A 17,486-nucleotide genomic window follows, 5' to 3' on the forward strand; every position below is an offset into this window, starting at 1 on the left:
CCATGATTTTCTTCTCTATCTCCTGACATTGGGCACGGCCCGTGTCAGCCCCCCACGTGAACTCCGCCACTGCTTTCTGTCGGGCTGGTTTGCAGATTTATGGCGCCCCCCCCAGTAAAACAGCATGGGAGAAGCAAACAAACAAAGCAGCAGATGTGAGGAGCCTCCCGCGCTTCATCACCAGGCTCAGCCATCCCCGGGGGGGTCCTGGTGGGGATGAGCATCCCCCCGGCACACACCCCACCCCGGCCCCAGCCCCTCCGCAGAGCAGAGCCATGCAGAGATTTATCTGCTGCCTGCCCCATAATTTGTCCCACTCTAATGTTTTCGGCTGCTGCGTCTCCCTGCAGCTCCCATCCAAATGTTCGTCGTGAATTATCGTCCCCAAGGGGCTGGGCCGCGAGCCGACACGGTGGGAGAGAGGACAAGGGGGGTTTGGCAGCACCGTGTCCCGGTGAGTGCCACCAGACCAGAACTTGGCACCGAGACCTCCTGGGGGTCTGACGGAGGAGAGCGGTCCAGACCCCGGCACGGACAAATCCTCCCACCCCATCACCGGGATGCGATGCCACTGCGGAGCAAGGAGAGGGCAGGGAGCAGCCAGGGGTGCGGGGACACAGAGCAGCACAGGGGGGCAACGGTTTTCAAAGGTTTTTTGGGTTTTTGGTTTTGGTTTTTTTGGTTTTTTTTTTTTTTATTGGCATAAATAATTCATACACTGTCACCTCACCAAACACTGCACGAGAAACCACGGGAACAAATGGCTATCCACTTCCGCAGGTCACAGAGCGTCGCACTCAGTCAGACAGCTGAAATTATAAATACTTTCTTCAAGTGTAGAAAACGTTATAAATGTTACTGTACAAATTTACATCGGGGAGATCCTTCGTGCCTTTCTCAGCGATTTTTTTGGTGGTGGTGGTGTGTGGGTGATGTTGGGGGTTTTTTTGCACCAGAATCAACTGTTCTTTTCCAGTGACGAGAGTTTTGCAACAACAACAGCAAAATATATATATATATATTTATGTATATATTTATAAAAAGAGAAGGGAAGGAGGAAAAGGGAAATGAGAGTCAGCTCATTCTGCAACGGTCAGAACTAACACAGAGAAAACAAAGCAGGCCATCGAGTTCAGTTTGAAACTGTACAGGATTTAGAGCTCGTTATATATGTATATATCTATATACATACATATAGAGATATGTATATATATTTATATATACCTTATGTACAAGAAAATGTAACAGCGTACTTTACAGGGAGCAGAAGTTAAAGAAGGCTTTTGCAGCTGACCAAGCTTCCCCAAAAAATCACTATTTGCAAAAAAAAATAAAAATTAAATTAAAATAAATTAAAATAAATTAAAATAAATAAATGGCAAAGAAAGGAGGAAGGAAAGTGAAGGTGCCCAGCAGAGTGGTGCTGGCTGCCAGCAGGCTTGACCTGGGGCTCCCCGTGGCATTTGGGGGGCGCAGATTGTATCCCACAAGCACAGACCCCTTCTCCTTAGCATTGCCCAAGAGACCAAGCCATAGGCACCAACGCTTCCACAGCATCTAGCGAAGGTTGAGCAGCTCCTCCACCTCCAAAACATTAATTTCTGCCTATCGACCATCTTGAATCTCAATCACCTCAACTCCTGCCATAGTCAAGTACTGGATAAAAGCCATCGGGGCCAGACTCAGCTCATCGTGCCCAGGAACCTCATTTCTCAGCGAGGATTTAGGCAATTTTGGGGGAAAGGTGGACAGAAAAAGCAGCAGAACCAGGGGATATTTGAGCAGCCAAAGGAGGACATCGCGCTTTGGGGCCACGCAGCACCACCATCACTGGCAGTGGCTTCGCTACCCAGCCCCAAATGCAGCGTTCCCCGTGAGCATTGAAACGCTGTGAAAAAAACCTCAGACAGGAGCAAGGTCAATGGGGAAGCTCAGGGAAGAGCCTCGGAGGGCGACTAAAAGGACAAAGCAGCTGAGAGCTGGAGGACTGGGCCAGAAGAGCATGGCTGGGGCTGCAAGAGCCCGGGGAAGTTCCCTGGAGCTGGGGACAGTTCCCTACGTCTTGAGCTGCTGCTCAAAACACCACCGTGCTAAAACCGGCTCCGCTCTTGCCTGGCGCGTCTGGAAATAACCCCTGTCTCTCCTCTAGCTCACACAGCTAAACTGAGCCACCGGATGGACCTTCTCGCTCCTTCGGATCTCCTATTAGAGGGCATTGTGGAGAGCTTCTCCCACATTATCTCCCCGATGAAGGGCTGGATATTTTTAAACCAGGGGAAAAAAAAACCCCGCATAAAGCCGGAGTCAAAAAACAAAGAACAACAACAACAACAAAAAAGTAAGATTTGTTGGTTTGGGGTTTGGGTTTGTGTTTTGTTGGGTTTTTTTTAATAATTAAGACTTTCAAAAATAAGAAGGCATGATGCAAATAACACGGCTGCATAAACAACCGTTGCTGCGCTGAATGGAAGGGAAAAAGCTGCTCTTCTGAGCTAATTTATGGTAAATACAGGGCAGCTATTTTTCCATCGATACTATTGTGCAACAGCTCTGCTCATGGCCCGGCTGAGATGTTACGGTGAAGGAAGAGGGGGAGAAAGAGGAGGGAGACGAGGAAAGATCTGGTGAGATTCATTGGCTATAGGAGCACTTAGCTCCTTTTGGATGCCCAAAATCCAAGGGAAAAATGCTTGGCCAAGGTTGCCACAGAGAGCCCTGGGCTACCACAAGGACCAAACCAAGAGGCTCATCAGCAAACTTGGTTCCTTGAGTCTCAGCTGATAAAATAGAGCAGGCATCTGCCAAGGGCCAGCAAGACCCTGAGGGGAAATACGTCAAGGTGAGACTTTCTAGGCAAGTAGAGGGCTTGGGGTGCAGCGAGCAAACCCACAGTGAGTCTTTCAAGATGGACATTGTACTGTAAATCTGCACGACGTCTACCAGGCTACGGCACTTGGCCACCCCTGGTGCTGAGCATCACCCATAGCATCACCACCTTCATCTTTCCCATGCTCTACTGGCTGCTGCACACCCAGGAAGCTCACGTCTATTCAAGGCCAGGTTGGACGGGGCTCTGAGCAACCTGATCCCATTGGAGATGTCCCTGCTCACTGCAGGGGGTTGGACTAGATGACCTCTAAAGGTCCCTGCCAATCCAACACATTCTATGATTCTATGATACTCAGAAACTAAAACTACCAAGTGAGAACACCACCACCTTTCTACAGCGATCGTTCTGTCTGACCGTGGTTTGGGGACCGGTGATTTCATGGTGAGACCTCCCTGCATCCCCCCCAGCAGCAGAGACCTCCGGCGGCAGGGGTTCGCTCCCTCCCCCGGACCCCAGGACCCCCACAGGTGAAGGCCTTGGTGAAAACTCAGAGCAGCTCTGAGGATTAGTGCAACATTTATGGCACAGGCGTGCACAGGTGCAGGGGATGAAGGGGCGATGGGGCAGCAGGGAAGGGTCAGGATGGGGAGAATGGGCGGCAGAGGACATCACTGCCATGGCCCAGGTGGGATGGAGAAGCCGGTGTGTGTTAGCGAGAGAAGAGGTGGGATGCGGAGGAGGCAGAGGGTGAGCAGCCACAGAGCATCCTTTGGGATGAGGTGGTGCATCACGCCCAGGGGACCACAAACCGCCCTTGCTGCCCAGGGCAGGGGGGCAAGAAGCACAAACGAGGGCTCATCCTGCTCTTGCTCCCCCATCCCACGCAGCCTCAGCACCAAAGGCAGATGCAGGCGATCCTGCCTTATTCCTGATTTGTGCAAAACATCTTAGAGCGAGACATGACCGCATGGCACCACGAGTGCCTCAAAAGCAGCCCCAGAAGACTCATCCAGACCCACCTTCTGCCACTGGGAGGTCGGATTCACCCCTGCTGCTCCTGCCCACCTCAGAATTTATACATATGCATATATGTGCAAATTTTAAGAAATAAAAGCACCTTCTTACACACCCCCACAATTAAGGTAACATCTCTTCCTAGCCGCAATCAGGTTTCTAATCTTCATTTATTTATGCTAAAGTGGTTCAAACACCGGCAAGGGGGAGTTAGAAGAGCAGCAAACAACCCAGGGCTGGTTAGTTTGCAGAGCCTCGTCATGCCTCCAAATTAAAGCTAACTTAGACTACGACTGAATTATTCAGGATGGTTCCTGTCAAGCAATTACGCTCAATAAGGGCCTTAAAACGCAATTTGCTATCATCTGTCGCTTGACAGCTCATCTAATGGGCTCGAGGGCCCAGCCGAGCTGATGGGGAGGGGGAAATACCGGCACACAGTATTCAGATGGCAACACTGGCTCCGAGAGGCTGCCCAAAGAGCATATCTGTGGGGAGGCCCAGGATTTGGCTGGTGGAAGATGGAGATGGAGGAGAAAACGCTCCTGGGCATGGCTGGTTGTCCAGCCGAGACATCGGCAGCTCCCGTGCATGGGGCTGGGACGGGAGATGCCCTGCACAGTCAGAGCCTGGCTGCATCCCTGGCTCCAGCAATGAGCCCGGGGAAGGCAATGGGAGAGGGGAAGGACCCCAAACCCCAGCTGCTCCGCTCTGCCTGTCCCCAGAGCTTCCCCAAACCCAGGGCTTCGGCAGCACCTTTGGGAGCGAGGGTCCAAGCCAAGAGCAAAGCAGCGCTGGGGAGGATGAGAGGGAAAGGCTCTCTGATTAGATCCGCATGGGGGCAAATGGCTAAATTAATAGGAATGTGGAGATGCACCCTGGCGAGAGGGAGACCTGCGGGGGGAGCGTAAGTGGGCACAGCCGGGAGGTAGAGAAGCCACTTGAGAAAGGTCACTGCTGCCCACGAAGGGGCTGCTGAGGCGCGGGCAAGCAGGGCTCCTCCAGCTCCAGCTCTACAGATGCATTTCCCCGCAGGGGGCAGCTAATAGCAGCAGCAGTCCCTGGCCCCGGCAGGATCCAGCACTAAACTCATGAATCAGCAACATTTCCCCCCTTTGTTTCAATTAAAATAAATTAAAAAAAAAAAAAAAGAAAAAAGCAAATGAAATAAACCCACCAAGAACCAAGAAGCAACCCCTCCCCAACCGAGCATCATGAGCACTGACCATGCTGACTGGGATCAGAGGAGCCCTGGGGTTAAATTGAAGCCATCTGCCTCGTGGGGTGCCCCTGCTTGGCGGGGAACCGCCCAAGACCCGACCCCATGTGCACCCAGAGCCGCCTGCCGTCCCCGTCCCACCACAGCCAGGAGTCCCCAGGGCTCGTTGGGGCTCGGCCGCCGGCTCGGCTCCTCCGGCCCTTGCAGAGAGGCTTCACAGGGTGAAACACTGCAGGGGAAGAGGCTCATTCCCATCCTGCTGTCGGCCTGTGGCGCCCGCTGCTCCTCCATTGGGAAGCGGAGAGGAAGAGGAGAACCGCAGGGGGAGGAAGGCACCATCCCTTAACTCCTCCCGTCACAGCCTGGAAGGGACACAACACAGCAGAGTCAGCACCGGGCTCTTCGTCCCGTGGCACCGGGGGTTTTTGCAGGGCAGCTCACTGCAAAAAGCTTCTAAGGCAGCAGCACGGTGGGAACGCTGTGCACAGCCACACACACCCCCCACCAGCCCGCTCTGTGTTTTCCTGGTGCGGGCAGCTCCCAGGTTTAGCATCGCCCAGAGGGGGAAGGGCTCATTGGGTACCACGCACCTTGCCCCAGCCACATACACGCAAGCTCTCCCAGCAGCAGGACCTCCAAGGGGTTTTGCCCCCTGTCCCCTTGGCGCAGGGATGGCAGAGCCCCCAGGCACCGCAGCCGGCTCATCCCTGCGTGCAACCAGGGCCCCTGGGCAAGCAGGGACTGTGCAGGGAAGCCAGGACCTAACATGGGAACAGTGGCCGGCGTTGAGTCCCGAAGGAAGGACGCAGCTCGGATGGAAAGCGAGCGCGGAGCTGAAGCATCCTCCCTCCCCTCGTGCATAGTAAAAGAGGGGGCTGGTAATTAAGGGGAAGCTGCCGGGCAGCCAAAGCCGGTGGCAGGCAGAGCGTGGCTCAGTGATTGCAAAACCCTTCCCAAACCCAAGCGAGCAATTACACAGCCTGCTGCCTTGGGGTTCATCAACTTTCCTTGCCCAGCTGCTGGAGCCACCCTGGTGCCTGCTCAGAGCACCGACTGGTAATTAACTTCCCTCCTGACGAACAGCGTACATTCTGGGTGATTTGGGGGCCATCTGAGTGCTGGCTTTGTGCTGTTCCCGGGAGCTCCTCACCAGCCCTGGGGACATGGGGACAGGGGGTGGCACAGGGGACGTTCCAGCAGCTTTCGCTGCGCCTGTAACCTTGGGGCCGCCCGTGCTTGCTGCACCAATAAGAAAGCGAGGGGGTTCGGTTATTAGAGGCAGGAGGAGAAATCAGGATCTCTAACCCTCGGTGGGGTCCAAGAGGAGTGCCTGAAGCAGCCCAAAGTGCCCTCGCTTCTCTTCCTTAGCTCACCTTGCCTTCCCCATCCTGGTTTCCAGCCTCCGCGGTCTGGGGATGCATGCCAGAAGGAAGAATCCCCCCATGTGCATGCAACCTCCGCATGGGTTAGGCTTTTGGTCCTATTTGTCATAATAAGATGAATTCCAGGGAAGAGAATTAGTTTCTAAGTGATTTTTCTGCATTTTTCTTGCTGTTACCAACAGGCCAGATCCTGAAACCCTGGGAGCCATTTACGCTGCGTTTGCTGAAGCAGAGATGTGACTAAGCCAAAGCAATGAAACGGAGCAGGACTTGGCCACGAGCCGTCTGCGGGAGAAGCAGAGACTCAGGCTGCAATGGCTGACACGGGCTGCAGGTCTGGGGAGGGGCCCCAGGCAGGGCATCCCCCCCCATCAGTTAAATCTGGGAAAAAGAAGGGAAAATCACCTTCCCAGGCGGGAAAGCTGCTCTGAGTGTGGCGCACAGGCAAGCACCGGAGCCCTGGGTGATGTCCCCAGAGCAGATGTCCCCAAAGGAGATGTCACTGAGATCCTGGCTCCAGCCTGGCCCTACCCTGCTTCTTCCTCCCGGTGTTGGTGGAGCACATCGCCAGGTTCCTCACCATCATCCCCAACTACCTCCACAGGCTTTTTCACTCCAACAAGGACAGCCAGCTCTGCAGTGACAGCTGGTGTAGGCACAGCCCTCAGTGGCCACCCTGCCTACCCATCCCGTGGCATCGATATACCCATGGCTTGTCCCCGTGCTCATCCACTGCTCAGCTGTGACAGTGGGGGCTGGAGGAGAGGAGGCAGAGCTCCCCACCAGCACAGGGAAGGACAGGCAGGGGCGAGGACTTACTCCGCCGACTTCCAGAAGTGCCCAGGGTGGGAAAGGCGGCGGTTGCGCTTTGGCAGTTTCTCCAGCATGTCCATGAGCTTGGTGAAGGTGGGTCGCTCCTCTTGCTCGTAGGCCCAGCAGAAGAGGAGGATGTCCTGCAGCCACACAGGGCGAGCACGTAAGCAAACCCAGGCAGTCCCTCTACCACTGTGACCCCCATGCCCAAGGCCCACCCTGCGAGGACCCCGTCTCCATCACCGCATCCCTGTGAAGGGCTGGAGCAGAGGGGACATGCAAGCAGAGCTTGAGGACCCCAACTCCATCACCTCATCCTTGCGAAGGGCTGGAGCAGAGGGGACATGCAAGCAGAGCTGACACTTGTGCCACAGCAGCAGGACCCAGCCTCGCTGGCTGGGAAGGAAGGGAGGGAGGGACCCCTTGCTTTTTTGCTGGCGGATCTTCGGCAGTACGGAGCGTTTTTCAAAGGGAGCCTCCACCCAGGGCATGCACTGGTGGGACACATCCCCCCTACACACACACACACACAGGGCTCCAGTGCCTGCCCCACACTACCTACCGAGATCTCCTTGCCCATCCCGATCTGGCTGAGGTTGGGCTTCATCCCTCTTCCCACCTGCCAGATTATCGCCTCCGCTGGCTGCGTCTTGAAGGGCCATTCCCGCGCGTGCAGCTCGTACCAGATCGTGCTGTTGGGAGACAGGGGGGGTCAGGGGACAGGGAGGTATCCTGAGAGGGGACACCTGGCCATTGCACCCACATCCACCATCTCTCCCCACTCCAAAATCATCCTCATCCAGGAGATGCTTCGTCCCAGATACGACACCAGAGATGCTCAGCCCTCATTACATCACCTCTCCCATTTTCCAGATGGGGAAACTGAGGCTGACCGAGAGCAAGCCACCAGCCTGCCTCAGCACCCGCTTTATACCAGGGAAGAACCTGGCCCATGGAGGTTGTTGGGAAGCACGGGCAGAGCCACCAGCCAGCCCATTACATGAAGTGGGAATCTCCTGCTGGGCTGCAATAGTGCTTTGCCCCGCTGCCCACAGAGCAGCTTAATAGATGATGTGGGGGGTAAATATGTGGTCCAGCCGCCAGGCTGGCATTTCCAGCCCCGCCACCTGCTCCAGCTGCAGGAGCACCGGGGAAGGACGAGCCTGAGCATTCGCTTTCTCTCTGACTTTTCCCTTTTTCTTCTGCAAGAAAGCACTCCAAGCCACAAAAAGCTGTCCAAGCCATGGCACAACCCATGCCCAGCACCCCCACCGGGTGATGGCACACGTGAACCTGCAGCCATCTGCCGCCGCACCGCTCTTATCGCTAAGCCAAGCCCTCCTTTCCGTGAGGACTCCCAAATCCAAGGGAATATCCCCAAACAAGGGTGTCTCTGGCTGAGCTGGTGGCCGCCCCCGCCGTCCTCCACCCCCGCTACCGCCTGGGAGTTTTGCATCCTCGTTTTCTGGCACCCGGAGGCTGGATGAGCCCTGACTCCTGCAGCACTGGCCCTGATTTCCAAGGCAAATTCCCTGGAGCTGCTTTTCCCTTCAAGGGATGCCGTCATGGCTGGTTAAAGCAGCAAGAAACGGGGTTAAAATGGCAATAGGGTGGAAAAAATCTGTGGAGGGGGTCTGATGAGTGAAGAATCGCTCTTGATCTTGGGGGGCTTTCCTGATTTTGGAAAAATATGCACCGTTTGGCTGTAAATCTCCAAAAATTTGGATAACGTGAGATGCCCATCGGCACTGTGAGTGTGGAGCAAGCAGGGGGCTGGAGAGGGGCTGGTGCCGGTGGCACAGGACGAGACACTCAGGCAGGAGCGGGGATTTTGAAGGTGCCTTAATGCATCCAATGGGGTTAAATTCAAGTTTCTAGTTGGGAGTTCGGGACTTAATTTTTTACCTTCCCACTTTCAGATGTATCCAAAAATATTTGGACTGCATTTCCCAGGGCATGGATGGTGCTACGGAGAGCGGTTGGCTACTCCAACTCCCTTCGCATGAGAAGACCATGCCTCCAATATGAATTATTGCCGCGATCTCGCAGGCTTCGGCGAGCACATGCCTCCAGCATCAGGCCCCGGCTCCGCACCGCCCTCACACACACTTTAATTTAACGTTTCTGCCATATTCTGGAGTCTTTAAAAGATCTTTTCCCTCTTGCTGTCACCGATCCTCAAATCCCTGCGGGGAAGCGGCGATGGCAATAACCCTCCGGATCATCCATCAGCCTCCCGGGCTCAGCGGAGGGCAGGAGAAGCAAGAAAGAGGAAAAATGTGGGAAAATCTTTTAATCTCTTAAGAAAACTCATGCTTTACATAAGGGCAGAGTTCACACTCCAAAAGAGAAAAACTAAGGCTGCGTAACTGGCTTGCACTTAGTTCGATATGAGCCCTTAATGACTTTATTTTTGTGCTAAAGTTATACCTCGGGAGGGGGGGGGGGAAAGCCAGACCCTTTCAGCTGTAATTACTGTGGTTTTGATGGGAACATCGCCTCCGATGTCAGCCCCACGCACGCTAATCCCCACAGCCTTTAAGGTATCCGTGAGAAAATTAATCCACTGGGTGAAAGCCCCAGCCCTCCATCTGCCTCGAGCAGGGTTTTATCGGGGCGTGACTGGGCTCCTGCCACAGGGAGCCTTGCTTTCCAATGGACAGCAGAGGTGGCAAGCCCCTTCACTGAAGGACACTCATCAATTCTCCTCTTCTGGACCTTTTGACACCTCCTCCCCCTGGCAGCCCTGGCTGGCAGCAACAGCCACTACCGCCAGCTGGTCTGTGGCCACTGGTGGGGAGAATCGGGGCGTCCAGGGGCTCCCAGACCTGTGTCCCCAACCCTCTGCACCTCCAGCCGACACCCACAGCATCTTCTCATCGGTACCCACCCCAGGAGGACGCAGGGGAGAGATTCCGCCAGGCTGGCATCCCCGAGATGCTCCAGATCCCATTGCCTGCAGCCAGCCCGGTCCATAGCCAAAATGGGAGGATTTGGGGATTTAGGGGGGGTGGGTTAACTCTAAATTTCTCAAAGCAGGAAGGTGCTCCGAGCCCAGCAGTGGGGATTCCCACAGGCAGCGTCCCCTCGGCGCTGTGGCTCACAGACAGCGTCCCTGTCCCATCCTGGCTACTCAGGGCAGCTCACCCCTGACACAACGGCACCAGTTCTCTGCAGCCTGCCCCCTCCGCAGGGACTCACCCCAGTGCAAAGACGTCCGAGTGCTTGGAGAAGGGCAGCTTGTCCTCCTCGGTGTCTGGCGAGAGCTGGCGGATGATCTCGGGGGCGAGGTGGCACAACCAGCCATTCTGGATCCGCAGCTTGTTCTCCCTCCTGCCAAAAAAAAAACCCTGGGGCATCCCCAGATGGCAGGGCCCAGTTTGGGCACAGGATGGTGGCAGTGGGGACCTTTGGCTCTGCTGGGCTAACAACTGGGGATGTGGGGTCTGCCGTGGCCCTCGCTGTGACCATCGCACCAAAACACCTTAAAAGAGCAGGAGTAAAACGTTATCTGGGGTAAATCCCACTGGCATTGACATCTGAGCGGGTCCCACTGTGGTTTGACCCCACTGGGGACCTCTAAGGGTCTCTTCCAACCTAACCCACCCTATAATAACGGCCTGGAAATCAGTATTTTCAGGTGTTTGGCCCCAAACAGCCCCTCTAGCCCACTTTTGTGTCCAAGCCTCCCATGCCACCGCCCACGGGAGCAGCCTGGCTTCGTTAGAATAACCTGCCCCGTGATACGCAGTGGCCGATCCTCACTGCGATACTGCTATTAAATCCCAGGCTTCCACCCATGGATTTTGCTTCGTCTTTAATCCCGTCACCAGCCCCTCAGCTAACCTCAGCTGCCTTTACCTCCTCAAGGTCCCCCTGCTCAGTACAAATACATTTAGGCTCCCTTGGCCAACAGCTGAGGATGATGTTGGTTGCGTCTTCACCCTTCACATCCTCCAGCAGGCACCTAGGATGCACCACTGGCACACAAAGGGTCTCCGGGCAGGGAGATGGGCAGGGACCACCGGTGGTGGTGACACATGAAGCAGCTCGATCGTGCATCCGAGCCCGAATTCAGCGGTGTAGTTTTGCAGGAGGTAGCAACAACTGTCCCATGTCACGTCGGGCTGGAGGACGAGGATCCTGCTATCTTGTACTAAGGAATTTCTCCCTCTTTGTGTTTGGATGCCCTCCTGAGGCTGGCGATGGGCAGGGGTAAGGGATGGCTGTGAGGTTGCTGGGGCCCAAAATCCCAGAGCCCAGGTCCGAGGGGACACTACCCAGGCATGGGCATCTCCATCCAACCCCGAAGCAGGATGGCAAACTCCTACAGCAAACACCGATTCCTTGGCTGGCTTTCACCCCCATGGCTGTGTGCAGACAGCACATGCAATCCCAAGACGCCGCAGTCCGGATCCTCCCAGCTGCAAAGCCATCCCTGTCCCCAGGCATCACCCCTGGGTCTGGCAGCGGCCAGAGGAGGAACCCCCTCCCTAGGGAACACTGTTGGTCCTGGGAATCACTGATTAAGCCTCCATGCCCCCTCTGGGGTCTCGACAGCCTCTCTTCACCCTGCTGCGACGGAGCCACCGCCGCAATCAGCAGCTCCGGCGCGGCACGGACCCTCCAGCCCCGGGAGCTGCAGGCGAGAGCACTTTGGCGCAGGGGGGAGGCTTTCAGCTCCCACCACCATCCTCCAAGTCCTGCACAGCTCTTAATTACAAGCTGGCTGACAATTAGAAAAGAGGTGGAGGAGCTCACTCGTCTTTCCCTCTGTCACCAGTCTCTGTCTCCGGGCAGGCAGCGGGGAGCAGGACACAGTGGGCAGCACTCAGATCTGCTCCACTGCCCTCAGCAAGACCAGGATTGCACCTGGGGCTTTAATTTTTGCTCACTCGAGTTGCCCAGTGCTGTGATATCCCAGGAGTGGTGTTCAGGCTTGCCTTGGGATGCTCCAGAAATGGGATTTGGCTCCGCAGCTCCCTTGCGAGCCCAGCCTGGTCCCTTTGCAAAGCTCACGGACGCCCGAGCACGCAGCTACGCGTTTACGAGCTTCCAGCATCAAGGGCTGAGCTTTAATGCAATCCCAAATGTGGTTCAATTACAGCAATTTGAGGTTTCATAACAAAAGTTTGCCTGACTTCAGAGCTGACCTGGCCGCTTCCTCTAACAGAAAGCAGCACAACAAGCCGAGCATCTTCTAAACCCACCAAAGGACAAGCCAGACCCAAGGCAAAAGCAAAAGAAGAGCTCTTCAGACTAATCAAACCCCATGTTGTGCTCCTCCTAATTACAAAGCAGTCCTACCAAGCCCGAAAACATTTAAATAAAGGTGAAATAAATCTGATTTTACGAGGATAAGACACTGGATTACTAAGTCTCTGCAGAAAGTACTCCAGTTGCGATAGCTGTCTCGTTTTTCAGTGGCACAAGCGTGTCAGGGCAGGGATGGATGCTGCAAACTCCTTGCGCCGGACGCTTTCATGAACTGGAGGTGAGCTGGCTCTAGGAGGATGAGGAGGATTTTTAAGCCACATCTTTTTTTTAGCCCTAGCAAAACCAGGCCAGTTTGTAGTTCTCATGCACATCTGAAGCAACGTCATCGCCCTTAACTTGATCTGCAAAAATTTGCTCCCTTCTCCATACACGCTTGTCCGCGCAAGCCTCCAAGGACCCCAAACTGGGCTTTATCGTTCCTCTTCAGCTGAGAGAAACCAGAGCCAGCAAAAAGCCCGCCCTGAAAAGGAAAATCAGAACTCCAGAAGCTTGCTGCTTCAAAATTCACGGCGAGCAATGAGTGTGGATCCCCAAAGCCTTTTCCTGAGCTCTCCCACCAGCAAAACATGTATACCACCAGGCAGCCACACTGAAAGCTCCTCAGGGCAGAAATTTCCCCATTTTCTCCATTTTTTCTAGCAAAACACCGCTCATTTCTGTCCAGCCTTGCCTTTCTGTCCATCCTTCCTCTCTTGAGTAACCTCCTGGACTCTATCCCCCAAGTGACACCCCAATCTTGAGCAGAGACAGCCACGCATTGGTCCACCCCATCAGATACTCCATATCCGCAGCGTCTTGTCTCTCATTTTATCCCCAGGGCATCTCTGACCTTCGTAGCAAAGGTCCCTGGCAAAATTTGGCTATTTTCGTCCAAATCCTTTCACCGCTGCTGGAACAGGCTGCAACCTCATCCTGGCAAGACCTAAGGCCCAAAGCCCCTGCCCAGCTGCTAAACCAGAGCCGAAACCCCCTTCTTGGCTGCAGGGAGAGCAGCAGTGCTGCTGGATTTCTTGGGCTTCCTCAGCTTTTGGATGAGTTTATGCTAGAACCAGATGATATTTATACAAGTGGAACGGAAAGGCTGGCTGCCCAGCTTGCCACGAGAGGCGTGGGATGGAGACAGGCAGCCATCGCCTTTTCCTCTAATCCTTTGACCTCATCACACAGAAACTAGGAGAAAAAAAAAGAAAAAAAAAATCTAATTTCCAGGGTGTATTTTATCTCCTGAGCATCTTCACCATAAAGTGATGATCGGCCACGACAACCTCTCCAGTGACAAACCCCATCATGCAGGGTAATGGAGCCCGAAAGGACCGGAAGGTGGGTACCGTGCTGCCGGAGGAAAACTGCCCAAGCTGCCGGTGCCGATAACACCGTGCTTGGCCTGTGCTGCTTCTAACACAAAGGGTTTAGTGAAAAAGAGCTCTCCCGCTGGGAAAACAACACTTTTTTTTTTTTTCAGTTTCAACAAAAAAAGAAAATATCGCCTTTATTCTTTCTTCCTCTCTTCTGTTTCCTTTTCCCCCCAGCTTTGCTTTTCTTCCTTTCCATGGCTGCTGAAAATCCTTGCCCTGCCATGCCTACAGCTGGAAAACCTCCCAAAGCACTGGGCAAAAAAACCCCACTTAATAAGGAACATTTACCAAACGGGCTCGATTCCAAACCCAAAGAGACCAAAAAATGTCACAACACTGTAAATATCCCAAGCTTGGCTCTCATTTTCTCTATGTCTTCTTCCATGCCCTGGCTCAGCACAGACACCATGGCCAGATGTCTGCAGCACCCAAAAGGTCACCAGAGCAGCTGGGGGATGGCCACGGGGACGGCACCGCTCGACCCGGGCTGTCCCGCGCAGCAGCCCAGAGGCAGGAGGTGAAGCAGATGCTGGGAGATCATAACAACAGCGTTAGGGAAAGGCCAAGGAATGAACCAGCTTTGCCAGCCCTGGTGAAATGGAGCCCGAGGAGCAGCTCCCGGGCAGCTGCAGGGTGGTTTGGCCATGGAAATGATGCATCCCATGGGAAGAGGTTGGGTCCAAGAGACCCTGCCCAGGGCCAGGTCCTGCCTCTCTGAACCAAACTGCCAGAGACTCGCACACAGCATCGTGCCCTTCCCTACCAATCAAAAGCAGCTGTGCCTTTAAACACTACATTTAAAAAAATAAATGGCTCCACCTCACTGCAGAAACCCCAGCCCCGCTCTCGCCATCCCTCTGGGGCTTTGCAGTGCAAACCCAATGCCAGCGTTGAGCGTGGAGCTGTTTTTCAAGGCAGCGCCGCTTGTGGGCAGAGGGATTTCTGCAGGAGCTATGTATCTTGCCCTTCTCCCAAAGCAAGCCTCCTCAAATGCAAAATCCTGGGAGGTGAGATGGTGAAATCCCTGGGGCAGCCCCAGGACACTCAAAGACACCTTGTCCTCATGGCTACCAAGGCTGCAAACCCAGAAAGGCACTTGCAGAGGAGGTTTTTGGGCGCTCTCCCTGTGTTCCCAGCTCAAAGGGAAGCTCTAGGGCATGGGGAGGAACGCCACCGGTATGTCCACCAAGCCATGTCCTACCTGCCTGCTTGGAGAACTCCTGAGATGCTGAAGAGGCCGAAGTCCGTGATCACCACCTTCCCGTTGTCATAGAAAACATTTTTTGACTTGAGGTCCTTGTGAAGGATCCCCTTGGCATGCAGGTAGCCCATTCCCTAGGATGGAAGAGAGAGAAAAATACCCCAACACTGAAAAAGCAGCACAGGCAGACAGGATAACGCCCAGGCAGGGGCAGCCCCACGACTGCCAAGATGGGGAGAGCTCGGCTGCGAGCATCCCCGCGCTGTGGCGGCACGTCCACACTATCGAGCTACGTCTGGGCTGCAGCCAAAGGCTGTGCATCCCCAAACATCCCCACAGAAAGGGCAGATGTCCCAGGAGTCCCTGGCTTGGGACAGGCATCGTGTGGTGCTCACGGAGGGTGGCGAGATCATGGCGTGGGGGTCTTGCCTGCGACGGAAATTAGCGGCAAACCAAACCGGCAGTCACTTCCCTGAAATCCTCTGCTGAGAAATTGATGATGATGATGATGGTTTCACCTTCCTTTCTCTTTGGGAGCTGGGAGCAGAAGGGTAATAAGTCAGAGCTCTCCATCACTGCTCTCGCATGCCCTGGCTGAGCCATTAGTGCTTCCTACGTGCACACCGGCACCACGAGCCTGGAAACAAGCGCCTCGCAGGAGTCCTGCCTTAATTCTTTTCCCCTAGGAAAAGCTACTTGGTGGTTAATTGAAATTATTGCTAATGATGCAAAAAAAGGCCACGGGTGGGAAATCCAAACTCCCCTGCACCTGGCTTGTTTAGCATCGACAAATCAAGCAGACTGCCGACAGCTCCATGGGACGGACGTTCAGCTCGACGGGATAACCGGCTCTGGGAACAGGGAGGGTGATAAAAGCCATTTATCCTGACCTCAGCAAGGCTTTTGATGCTGTCTCACTTTTCATTCTCCTAAGCAGGCCAGGGGAACTTGGGCTAGAGGAAGCTACCAAAGGCTAAACGCCAAACAGGCCAGCAAACTGTGGCTTAAGAGCAAATACCAGTTGTCCACCAGTGACGTGGGAGAATTTATTAACTGGCTTTCCATGGGGGTCCATCCTAGGACCGATCTTTTCCTGTATTGTCATTAACCATGCAGGCAGCGGGACAAGAATATATTTTTTAAGTTTGCAGCCGCCGTGGAGCTGGGACGCACGATCCAAATTCAGAAGTGGTCTGGAAAAATGAGGAAAGCAACCTGAAAAAAGAAAACCCCACAAATCCTCAACTGCAAATACCCAGGACATGGGAGAAACCCTGAAGGTGTCAAGGACTCAGCAGCAGCACAGACCCGCAGGGCTCCGCTCCGGGGGCAGCAGAAAGGCTGGGGGCAGCCAGGGACAACGTGCTGCTGGGAACAGCAAACCCCCCAGTCCAGCAAGTCTTGGGGCTCTACCTGCACCCCGCAGCGGTCACATCCCAAAGAGCCTCTGCTAAGGGGTGCTGGAGGAAGGAAAGGCTTGGGGGCCACGGCGGGCCCCGAGACGCCACCACTGCAGCCGGATGCCGGGACCATTCCAGGCACTGGGGTTAATTAGGGATCTCCAGCACATGAAATAATGACGAGGTTTAAAAATCAGCTTTAAAATGTCACTGTCACCTTCATAAAGTGCCGGGATTGTGTGAGGAACAGCATGTCAATGCCGTAAGCCCGTTCCTCCTGCAGGTGCAATGCAGGACCCCTGAGCACCCATGGGACAGGATGAGACCCAGCACCATGGGGATGCTCTGCAGCCCCATCCCATCGGCCGGGGCTGACGGGAGCTCAGAGCAGGCAGCAGGGGCTTTGCACCCACGCTCAAACAGCATGGACAGGAATGCATCTCCCATGCAACCACCGAACGCAGCCAGGCCTTGGCTGAAGGTATTTCTCAAGGAGCTCTCAGCAAACCCAAATCCTTCACCTCGCTCCGTGGGGTATCGCACAGATCCCACAGCAAATTCCAACCCCGCCACCTTCACCCCGGGATGATCTGTGAGAAAACACTCTCGCCCAAGTAACGCCTTAATTTGCTCAGCTGCCCAGCATGAGTGAAAAGCCAGCTCCCTCTGCCGGCTTCGCTTCTTAAATAAATTAACTTCCGCCTCCGGAGAATTGCAGCATATCAAGAGCCCTTGCACCCAGTAATCCAATGAGCTTAACGGCTCTCCCGTCACGTACGGGGACTCAAGGGATAAAGTCAAACAACTAGTGGAGCCAAAGTCTCCGCTGCAGTCCAGCTCCTCTGGGCAATGCAGTCCCAAGCCCAGTTGTCTGCATTTTCCTTTGCTTCTCCTCACCAGCCACCTCCAAGTCCACCAAAACACCCTAAGCATCTGCTGATGGTTGACAGGGAGAGGTGGGAAGGCAGAGAAGCCGCTCCTCCTGGGGCACCCCA

General features: G+C 54.7%; 1 protein-coding gene across 1 annotated transcript in view; it reads right to left on the minus strand.

Moving 5' to 3' along the window:
* Positions 1–7,260: 7,260 nt before the first annotated feature.
* The window catches only part of KSR2 (kinase suppressor of ras 2), a 98,540-nt gene continuing 88,314 nt past the window's right edge, over positions 7,261–17,486 (minus strand). The window contains exons 17-20 of the mRNA XM_035898370.1: positions 15,092–15,225; positions 10,460–10,591; positions 7,821–7,950; positions 7,261–7,398 (exon numbers count right to left, since the gene is read on the minus strand). Coding sequence (XP_035754263.1) covers positions 7,261–7,398; positions 7,821–7,950; positions 10,460–10,591; positions 15,092–15,225 — 534 coding nt within the window. The remainder of the gene's footprint in view (positions 7,399–7,820; positions 7,951–10,459; positions 10,592–15,091; positions 15,226–17,486) is intronic.

This window comes from Egretta garzetta, unplaced genomic scaffold (assembly GCF_000687185.1).
Source record: "Egretta garzetta isolate BGI_Z169 unplaced genomic scaffold, ASM68718v1 scaffold7, whole genome shotgun sequence".
NCBI classification, from domain to species: domain Eukaryota; kingdom Metazoa; phylum Chordata; class Aves; order Pelecaniformes; family Ardeidae; genus Egretta; species Egretta garzetta.